The following is an 11,164-nucleotide window of genomic DNA, read 5'->3' on the forward strand; positions in this document are numbered from 1 at the left end:
AGGGATGACTGCTGAGAGGAAGTGAAGCAGTCTTACTTTCGTTTCCTTCGTGAAACCAGTTTGTATTTGTTGCTGCTCTGTGGCTCTGAAAGAGGAACCAGGAGGGACCCGGGGACAGAGCTGGCGTGTCCTGTCAGGTGGACACCCTGATTCACTGGTGCTCGTGAGGACACACACATACACACGGTGAGTGAACCCACAGGTGTGGATGAAAGAGAAGCTCGAGCTGTTCAGGTAGGACTGTTTAATCAAGAGTTAGTTATTAAATTCGGTGTCCGACATTGTTATGAAATACTGCAATGGCGGAGGATACAGATACATGCGCTCCCTTACATTTATCCCGGGTTAAAAAGTGAATATATTTGAATCGGGTATGAAATATCTTCTGTATAGCTTTTTTCTAGATTTGGTTTATTATTATGCCATCCGTAATAGTTTTACTAGTGTCCCTAATAAGTCCTAAATATGCAGTAGAGAAGCAACACGCATAAACCGAGCTCTAGATTATAATATTTAATCTAGTGGTTTAAATTAGATTTAGTTTAATGGAAGAATGAGCTCTCTAATATCTTTCTGTTATTGTCCTGGGGATTCTGAAGGACCAAAGAAGGATGAGAGGGGGCTTCATCTTTCAAAACTTAAAAACGCTTCATGTTGCATTCAATGCTATCCAAAATGATCTAACTATCTTTACAGTGATATTGAGGGAGACAACTCTCTGTTATTCCCAGGATGGGGGGGGGATCCAGATCCGTGAAGTCCACTCCTGATTGTTAATCGTGGTGGACAGTAAACTGTACTCAAGTCCTGTACTGAAGTACACATTTGATGTGATTTCATTATTGCCATTTGTGCAACTTTCAGCCACTACTGCACTGCAATGTTGTACTTGTTACTCCACAACATTTGTCTGACAGCTTTAGTTACTTTTCAGATGACCGTGTGTAAACCACCCGATGTGTTGATGTTGCATGTTTATGATAATCTCAATTCAATTCCGTACATACATTATCTCAAGGCACTCGACATAGTAAGGTTAAGACCATACAATATTATAGAGAAACCCAAAAGTTCCCACAATGAGCAAACACTTTGGCAACGTTGGAGAGAAAAGAAACTCCTAACAGGAAGAAACCTCGAGAACCAGACTCAATGTGGCCGTCTGCCTCGACCGGTCGGAGTGAGCAGGGGAAAATGGGGGAGAGAGAGAGAGACCAGGAACAGTTCTGTAACATGCATAAGATATGTCAGACTGGTTGTTATAATGAAAACAACAGGAGTGTGTGTACAGATGTTATTAATGATAGCAGCACCAGTTAATATTGATGTCTTTCTGAAATCATGAAAAGCATTTATAGAGATACATGGTTCTCACAGACATATGCTGATCTCATAGAATATAATGTAGATTAAACTGCTACAGAAACATCTACAGCAATAAAATACAACTTACCCATCAGTGCAGCGATAATATTTTTCCAAAACTATCGGATAGAATAGTAAAACATTTTACTGCACTTTTCATTCTTCCAGTACATTTTGCTGATGATACTTACATAATTTCATTAAATAAAGTTTTGAATGCAGGTCTTTTTTTCTAAGTCAAGTATCTGAATACTTCTTCCAACACTAACAGTTTACTCTTGAATTTAACTTCGTGTACAGGGCCCCGCAGCCTCTAGCCAGGGAAGAATGAGTTATTGATTGCGTAGATTTTGGAGAACATCTTGAGGGTCATATCCTCTTTTATGACAATGTGGTTCAGCTGTGGTTAAAATGAAAGGAACCAAAGCACAGCAGATGTTCATATATGATGTGGTAGATTTGAACAGAGATGTATAAATAATGGCAGGATCACTCTTACAGTTGTTTTTTGTAATAGCTCACAGGGGTCTATTTAACCTTTGACCTCAGACTGTCCCTTCATGAAGATTGTAGTGTCTCAATTGTTTAAGAGATGCTCATTGTTAAAAAGTGTTCAGTGGAATTCAATTATGTTAACAACGAATGACCATTGTGTGTGTTTCTTTATTCATCAGCCAGATTTTTTTCATTATAAAATTATATATTATTTTTATAAATTAATCTATTATATTGTTGATGAATCAATTAATTGTGTGATCCATTAAATGTTATAAATTGTAGGTTTGGCAAAAGCTAAAGCAAAAAGGATCTTGCACTTACAACCCTTTGTTGTCTGCTGATGTTCACATCTCTCTCTGTCTCTCTCTCTTTCTCTCTGTCTCTCTTTCTCTTGTCCTGGTACTTCCCGTCTGAACAATCCCAAAGGCCTGAGGTGCCTGCACTTAGCCGACAAACTAATAACAACGTCACCTCTATTACTTAAAAAACAGCATCTCCTAATGTATCAAACCCACTGTATGATGTGTTACCAAAATTCCATCCACCAGCCAATTCCCCATGCCATCCCCTATCCCATATGACAGAGAGTAGTGCGTGTGCAGAATTTGTGTGTGCAGGTGAGCATCCTCTTTTGGGATCTGTGATTTATTTTAAGTTGAAACTGCCTGCTACAAAACAGGAAGTAGGTCAGAGCAGAGGCGTGAGCAGCAGAAAGAACCGGAGGACAGTGCTCTTTGCCTCAATGTCACTTTCTCACTCACTGTCACAATCAAATTGACCAGCAGCAGCAGCAGTGGCTGTTAAAACATAAAGATGTTGCAGTCCTCTGCAGGCAGGGTTCAGCATAAACTATAGATACTGCTTTCACTGTGCCCATTAAACATATTTAGACTTAAGTAGCAGTCCAAACAAGCAAGTAAGGTCTTGTCAGGGAGATGACATAGAACTTAACCGTACTCTACTTTTTTAACTTTACTTTACCCTATTTTGCTCTACTTTACTCTACTTTTCTTGTTTTCACTGTAATCTGTGTTCATTTTCCTGTCGGGTATCAACTCTAACAGACCTCCGAAATAACAACCGGCCTTAGAATTTATTCTTAATTTCTAACGAATATTTGTGGCCTGTGAGACTTCATCAAATAGTTTTCTCATTAGTCTGTAACAGATCTGACAACCCATGTCCCTGCTGGCATATCATAAGAACAATATCACAGGAACAGTACAGGGATTAGCAAATCTGGGTGATTCCAGGAGGTTCAGTTAATCGTTAAGTAATCCAGCGTAGTTCTGCTTTTTGGTCACCAGATGGAGGCAATTGATGGAGAAGAGCACGCCAGAGATGCTGATCTTGTAGCACTTCCTGACGGCGGCAATAATGAACTGCAGCATGTGGGGCAAGAGGAAAACCTGCAGGGCCAGGTGAGCTCATCTGTCCTGGGAAAGGAAGAACCGACAGTCTCTGTGATTCTGACTCACTCCTCCACGAGTGTGATAAAACATCAACACCTTTGCTCTTACCAAACATTAACAGACCCCCCCCCCCCCCCCCCCCCCCCATGTTCTTCAGATGGAGGAGTTTTTGGGTCCGCACTCAGAGTACAATGAGGAGGAGGAGGAGAGGAAATACTACAGGAGGAAGAGGCTGGGGGTCATCAAGAATGTTCTTGCAGCCAGTGTTGGAGCCATGATTGTGTACAGTGTATATATGGGTGAGATTCACAGGAGAAAAGATCGGCAGATAAATACAAAGAGTTGCAGACCCTTATATGTTCTTTTACATTCATTTTGTGTGTGTGTGTGTGTGTTCACCACAGGCCTTCTGCAAATGCAACTGATCCTTCATTATGATATGACGTACCGTGAGGTGAAGTATAGCAACCTTGGCTTAGAGGACATTGACCGCAAGATGTTGATGGGCATTAACGTCACACCTATTATAGGCCTGCTGTATACCCCTGTTCTCATCAGGTAGACACACACACACTTACACACACACACACAACAGGATAACAATATAACCTCTCTTCATGGACGCCCCTTGTTCTGCCTCTATACACTTTGTTTATATCTCTTTCAGGTTTCTTGGTACAAAGTGGATGATGTTCCTGGCTTCAGGAATCTACGCCCTCTTTGTCTCAACCAATTACTGGGAGCGTTACTACACCTTGGTTCCGTCAGCCGTGGCCATTGGCGTGGCCATAGTTCCACTCTGGGCCTCCTTGGGAAATTACATCACCAGGTGAGAAACAGGATGCAGGTGGGTGGGTGAAGACGTTTCACAAGCTGCTGAGGTCTGACCCTTACAGCATCAGAGCAAACAGAGCGCAGTGAAGGTCGAGCAGCAACAGTGGCTCGGATCTCAATGGATAGATGAGCTGTTGCTGTTCTTACCTTCACTGCACCACAATCACACATGTTCACCAACTCAACTGTTTCTCACCTGATCACTAAAGCTGAAAATCTGCAATCGAACAAAACCATTCATCTTGACCATTTCAATAATGCTTAAACGTAACCATCAAAGCTTTGAAAGTCAAATCAAACCGTTTACATCACATAACAGCTCACAGAGGGCTCCCTCAACCTGAATGGACCATTACGGCACTTTTGTCCGCTCATGGCCAGCGAAAGCAGCCAATGGCTACTTCTTCTGGTCACATGACAAACTCTGGATTTTTGTGAGTTTTGAAGTTTAAGCCAGCAGATGTTTTTTTTTATAGCACTTCTTTAAAGTAGAATTCGGAAAGCAACAGAAAAAAGAAATGTAAGGCACATTCTTAAGCAGTTTTCTGACATGAACTCCGGAGAACCTTCTCCGAACAACGCAGGAGGTGCTCAGACACGTTCACTCCAGAGCGTTCAGGTGAGAGACTCACTTCACTGCTTGAGTTTTTGTTGACAGCATATTGACACCGGCGTCGGCCTTATCACCACATATCTTCCGTGTATGGCTTTTCCATCCTGAGATATTTGTATTTGTTTCGTTTTTTCCGTTTTTTGCGTCTGTCACATGTTTTGAAATGTTATTATCGTGCTAACTCCCTCACGAGATAATCTGCTGCTTCTCACATGGAATCACTCAGACAATATCCGAGTTTTTACTGTTTTCTGAAAGAATTCCAGAAAATTTCTGCAGCAACTGATTTTGGTGCATGTCTGAAAGCAGCTTTAGTGTATATCAAACTAACACATACTCATTGTACCTTAAGTGTGTTTAAAAAAATACATAAACATGTCTGTGTTTGCTTTTCTCTTGTCTTATCAAACACATGCAGGATGGCACAGCAGTACTACGAGTACGTCAACTACAAGGAAGAGCATGTGCAGGAGCAAAAGAAGCTTCCTAAAGGAGTGTGCCACCGCTACATCATCATCTTCCAGTCAATCTTCCACATCATCTTCCACGTGAGTCCTCAGCCATGTTTTCTTCTCTAATGCTGTGTTGCTGTCTTTAACAGGAGAAAAGTTGTTGTGTGCTACTTTCAGAGAAAAAATAAACCACACTGGTCCCTGTCTTCTCTTTTACTCAACAGTTGAGTTTTGTCTTTGCGGAGTTCCCCATGCGTCTGGTCCTCAACAGCTACCTGCATGAGAACAAGCACATTCTCTGCAATGTCAAAGCCTGTGGTAAAGACACACAGAACTCCACCTCCTCCGATGAATGATTACTTACAAATAACCACATGACAATTATGTAATTATTTCTATCCAATGAGATAATTCATTCAAAGTTAAGGGGAGACTGTGTAACCGATTTTGCAGCAGCTGCTGCGGCATCAAGACACGATGCAGATGCTAAAAAATGGTGTAACAGTGGCAAGTAGCACAGTCATCAATTTAGGGAAATATACTAGTGTATGATATCAGTTCTGCAGCAATATCTATATGAAGTTTACTAACATTAGCTAACATTATCCAATGTATGCTACTGTTCTTATTAGACCAAGTAAGACTGTAGAAGCAAAGCCCATGAGTGCATTGAATTAAGCAATTAGGCTTTTTATTACTTCATGTTTTCGTTATGGAAAACTCTGCAGGAAACACACATGTAGTACTGACATATGTCAGATTCCCATCAACTCCTCTAATGTGTGAACCCTCCTCCTCCTCTATCAGGTGCAGTTGTCAGTGGACTGATCCCTGGCTTCAACACCACCGTGCTGACAAAACTGCCTCGCTCCATGCTGCTCATCCAGGTGGAGAGTGTCCTCATGGGCTTCGCCTTCCTGTCCATGATCATTGTAGGATCCTCACACACGCAGACACACACACACACACATGCAAGTTTATCTGTTTGGCACTTATAGCAATTAAGCAAGCCAAATTAAAGTACTTAACGTGAGATATAAATGGCACCAAGACAAATTGTAAAAGCAACAAAAACAAGCATTTAAAAAGAAATTAAAAATAATTAAATAGATACACCCACGCACACATAGTGACACATGCCGCTTTCGTAAGAAGACCCACATCGCCTGGAGGCGTAATTCTCAGGAAACCGTTTTGCACTAGGAAACATTTCCAAAAAGTCTTTAGAACAAAAGTCTTAGTTTGTGCGTTTATACCCTCTGCATTTAAGAACAAATTAAACATTTTAGATCTTTGTAAATACAGTGAAATGAGACTTCTTACCTCTCCGGTATGCATTGGTCGAGTCTGTCACACAAAGTATTGCAGGAGTTGTTCTGTGCTCTGTAAAGGGCTATTTATGTCCTATGATTGGCCAGAAAGAACTGCCTTATTATTCACATTGGAGAAAAGCATGTATAGAGCACAATGGTCAGTCCTGATTGCTGTTTGCTGCTACCCATAGTTCCTTGTCCTGTGTGGCGCCGCCTACAGGCCAACAGAGGAGATTGACCTGCGGAGCATCGGCTGGGGAAACATCTTCCAGCTGCCATTCAAACACCTGAGGGACTACCGCCTGCGACTCCTCTGCCCCTTCTTTTTCTATAGCGGCTTTGAAGTGCTGTTTGCCATCAGCGGAATCTCTCTGGTACCGTTTCTGTCAGAGGAGTTTGTTGAACTAATAGAAGCGTAACTTCAACACAATAAATTAAAATAAAAAATTAAATGTATGTTTCATCTAATCTCTTTGATTCTTTCCCTCCCTCCACAGACCTATGGTGTCTGCATTTTGGGCCTGGACAAGCTGTGGCTCCTGATCATCGTCTACGGCTTCTCCTGCTCCATCTTCTCCTCCCTCTCCCTCTGCAGCCTACGCCTCCCGCGCTGGGTGTGTTTGTTGAGCGGCGCCGCCGTGCACTTTGTGTTGCTGGTGGCTCTCATGGTGTTCTCTCTAAAGCGCGTGCCGAACGAGTCCTACGAACAGTATCTGGGCCCTCTGCTGGTGATCATTGTGCTGTGGGGTCTCGGCACCGCACTGAACAAGACGGGCCTCAGCAGTGAGTAATGGATTGTGGTGGGGGTGTCTGTATGTACTGTGCAATAACTTTGTTCACACATGACGTGTCCGTATATGAACTCCTGCGTGTGTGTGTGTGTGTGTGTTGCTGTGTCTGTCAGCTCTGCTCAGTATGCTGTATGCGGAGGAAAAAGAACGTCTGGACTTTGTGTACACCATCTATCACTGGTGCCAGGCCATCGCCATCTTCATAGTCTACCTCTGGTCCCACCTGCCTATGAGGGTACAGTATGGGACTGTCTGTGTTTGACAGCGTTTAGTGTGCATTTCTGAAATGTTCCAAATGTTCCTATTTTTGTCTTTACCTATGTGTTGTCCCCACCTCTCAGGCCAAAATCTCCATCCTTTTGGTCACTTTACTGATAGCCTCTTACTGCTACTGTGTGATGGAGCGTCGGCTGGCCAGGGATGTGCGCCCCAGACTGCCTCGCATTCCTCGGCCACGGCACAAGGTAACCAGTCACAGGCTTTCAAGAGTTAATCTGGATAATTCCACTTTATCAGATTTATTTTGTCAGCCAATGATTACACCGCACAGGAAGAAGTGTCATCAACTTGACAAACTATGGTAAAGTTACCTTGATGATCTCCTGCCTCTCGCGTGCATCTGTTGGTCACACAGGGTGTCTGCTACGACAAGAGGTCTCTGGTATGACGACTGTAATTCCTTGAATAAAAGTAGGTCTTTGTACTCAACCAAATACCAGTAATCAACAGAATTAAGCTGTGCATCTTCTGGTCCTGCAAATATTGCAATAAAAAACTTCAGTCAACAGAAAAGCAAGATGTTTATACTCATGCAGCCAGTGTGGCCGGGGCAGCTGATACCACTGTGATTTGTATAAAATCATCATGTAATGTCAAAAGATATTGCTGTTCTTTTGATATAGAAGAAGCACCATGAATCAGTCTGCACATATATTTCATTACATGGTATTTCATGTACTTTATGTATCTAATTTCAGACAAGAACCCACAGGAAATGAGGCAGGTTTTGCAGAATGAGTGAGCAGCAATTAGTTTTACATTGAACAACTTCACTCACTATTAAATATATAAATAATGGGAACTTCTACAATTTACTGTATGTATAGAAAAGTTGTATATATGTATACATTTTTTATATGTATTAGGAAATCTCAGTGTAATATCACATTCATAACGAGGCCACTTCACATAAGCAAATAACAATGCATTTTTACACGCAGTAATCAGAAGTGCTGTTGCTATGGTTACCTGTAATATGAAATACCCTGTGCACTAATTAAGAACATGGTTAATTAGAAGCGGAAAGTTTTTACGTATTATTGTTAATGAGGTCACAGTGAGTGTTGATGAATGTTCACAGATGTTCTCTGTTGCAGTTAGACTGTCAAATCTGCCACTCTAGGGGTTTCTCTCCTTTTCTGTTCAGCTAAGTGCAACGTGGCCTGATACCTTTAGTGTCACTGTGACTGTAAAGTTGTTTTATTGTTACGTTTGGGTTTGGTTACATACAGACCTGAGCTGATTAGTCGATCAGTCATTCAACAGAAAAAATATTTAGGATTTACTTTGATAATCGAATTATTTATATTATTGTCTTACGACAGTGCTACATAAATAAAGATATTATTATTATCTTTTTCTGTATTTAAAGCTTTAACAGTCGGCCCAGAATCTGATGTAATCTGACAGACTGCATCTGGCTGCACACCTCATATCTATGAGTTATTCTTTTTTTCTCATTCAGATAGAAGAGTTTGTTTTCTTTTTTACACTCAGCATATAAACACTTTATTCTCTCTGTCATGCAGAACAAAATCTCTACTGATCCATTTTGTAGCGAGATCTGAACTCCTGCATGCAGTGATTTGTCTGGTACTCTATTCTGTGGAAGGAACCCTTCAGTAGAAGAAGTCTTATTATAGTCTGAGGTTTTTAGTGAAAAACTAAAAGAAAGGTGACTGTAAAACCATTCTTTTCTTCAGAGTGACTCATTATTGTAACATTTGTCTCCGCAGGTAAAAGGCTACCGCTACCTGGAAGAGGACAACTCAGATGAGTCAGACTCGGAGAGAAGTGAGGAGGACAAGGAGGAGAACAGGGAGGACGAAGAGCATGTGTTGGAAGAGATGGGAGCAGAGGGCAGGGAGGAAAGGGGCCAGGATGGAGGGGCCCACGGAGCTGACTCACCTATAGCCAGGAGGAGAGGAGCAGCAGGTCACCACCAGAATCGGGATGGCGCCAATGTCAATGGGGGAGAGAGGGAAGAGCATGAGGGATTGTGAGAGAAAAGAAAAAGGAGGTGAGATGGTGGACAGATGACTAACGTACAGAAGAGGAAGAGAGATTCCGATGCTCTGGATCCGGTTGTGTTCATGATTCCATTCATATTTTTACAGATATTTACGCTTCATTCTAGAAAAAACAGAAATGTGTTTTCTAGCATTTGTTTTAATTAAAAAGCTCAAATCAGCTCTAGTCACAACTGTCATCCAGATGAAAAGGTAGAGAAAGTGGAAGGACCATAATGCTTTGTAACAGACTGCGCCTCAGATGGTTTTACACACTGGGTAATATGTTAAAATACTCACTGAGTATATACTGATGTTGCGCCAAAGTAAAACTGGAAACAAGAATTTTTTTGAATTAAAAATCCAATTGACATTTGTAACTATGATACAATTTCAGCCTTTGTCAACAGAATATTGAGTGGCTTGATTCATCTCTTTATGAGAATTGTAGTTTTTAAAGATCTTATAAGATATCATATTGTTGTTTGGTCAATGTTTGTTGTTTATCTACCTTTAACAAACTCCATTTCTCGTAAGGCCCCGACAGAAGAGTCCATGAGTGAGCTGAGCGGTCGTGACTAATTCCGACACGTCTGCATCAACAGGACAGTGAACGCTGCACATGTTTGTGGACAGCAGACGTTATGACTAGGAAAACTATAAATAACTGAGGGTGTAGTGATTTCCAGGGACATGAATTAAACCACGTGACGATGACCCTTTTGCCGCTGTGCTGTCATGGGAGCTGTACTTTTTTGTTATCGATGTAAAACAATGATTACAGTACAAATGTTACAGTGGTTGCTGTGGTGGATGGTGATTTGTTTTAGAGTATGGAAATTAAACGACAGGAACAAGATTCATTTTTTCATAAAGGCAGACAAAGGAAATGCTGAATGAGAGGCTGTGTTCAGTTCTAGAGGTTGTGTATGTCTCTGTTCACCAGGTTTATCATTTCAGGTTTGCATGTTGGCATGCTGACATTTGCCAAGTTAGCACTCAACAGAAGGTACAGCTGAGGCTGATGGGAAGGACATTAGTTTTGCAGGTATTAAGGGACCAAAAATGTCCTTGTGGTGTTTCAATAGACATCAAAGGAAACGTGAGGAACTTGGTACTAACAGCAGATAATGTGTTGAAACTACAAACATATCAGGATGTCCACATGTACTTACAAATATTTAAACGCATTGTAAAATCTATGTTTAAAATTAAGGCTTAAGGTTGTTACATACAATGCAGTTCTTAGAAATCTGTTGTGATACAAAGACAACTTTTTGTCCTGAATGCCCTCTAACAACAGGCCCTTTCCTCCAATGACATTTTTTCACATTTTTACACAACATAGGTGTAAAAGACAAAAGCAACTATGGCTGAATTCCATTTACACGTTCAGGGTCCTGGTGATGCTCGATCACTGTCACTGTCATGATGCTTGAATAGAATGGGGCCATTGTAATTGTTATTGGTAACTCAGATGCATTTGCTAATATGACAAATTTAAATGTCTGAAAGAGGAATATTCATTTGGTCAGTTTGGGGACCTGCGATTGGCTGATTTTGTGTTTGGGGGAAGGAGTATTAAGATGCCGTCACTG

The 11,164-nt window shown here is 41.4% G+C and overlaps 1 protein-coding gene across 5 annotated transcripts; it reads left to right on the plus strand.

Moving 5' to 3' along the window:
• Positions 1-32: 32 nt before the first annotated feature.
• On the plus strand, positions 33-10,283 carry unc93b1 (unc-93 homolog B1, TLR signaling regulator). Of its 5 annotated transcripts, none has more exons than XM_034593592.1 (13): positions 33-230; positions 3,168-3,284; positions 3,433-3,574; positions 3,680-3,833; positions 3,943-4,104; positions 5,141-5,270; positions 5,399-5,492; positions 5,982-6,106; positions 6,679-6,861; positions 6,985-7,270; positions 7,392-7,513; positions 7,620-7,742; positions 9,294-10,283. In XM_034593592.1, the coding sequence occupies exons 2-13, from the start codon at positions 3,171-3,173 to the stop codon at positions 9,558-9,560; spliced, it is 1,902 nt and encodes a 633-aa protein (XP_034449483.1). In that variant the 5' UTR covers positions 33-230; positions 3,168-3,170; the 3' UTR covers positions 9,561-10,283. The 5 variants fall into 5 exon arrangements, with proteins under 5 accessions (XP_034449483.1, XP_034449502.1, XP_034449492.1 ...); XM_034593611.1 differs by having other exon boundaries at positions 33-202; positions 3,171-3,284; XM_034593601.1 differs by having other exon boundaries at positions 33-186; positions 3,151-3,284.
• The last annotated feature ends 881 nt before the right edge of the window (positions 10,284-11,164 follow it).

This window comes from Hippoglossus hippoglossus, chromosome 1 (genome assembly GCF_009819705.1).
Source record: "Hippoglossus hippoglossus isolate fHipHip1 chromosome 1, fHipHip1.pri, whole genome shotgun sequence".
In the NCBI taxonomy this organism is placed as follows: domain Eukaryota; kingdom Metazoa; phylum Chordata; class Actinopteri; order Pleuronectiformes; family Pleuronectidae; genus Hippoglossus; species Hippoglossus hippoglossus.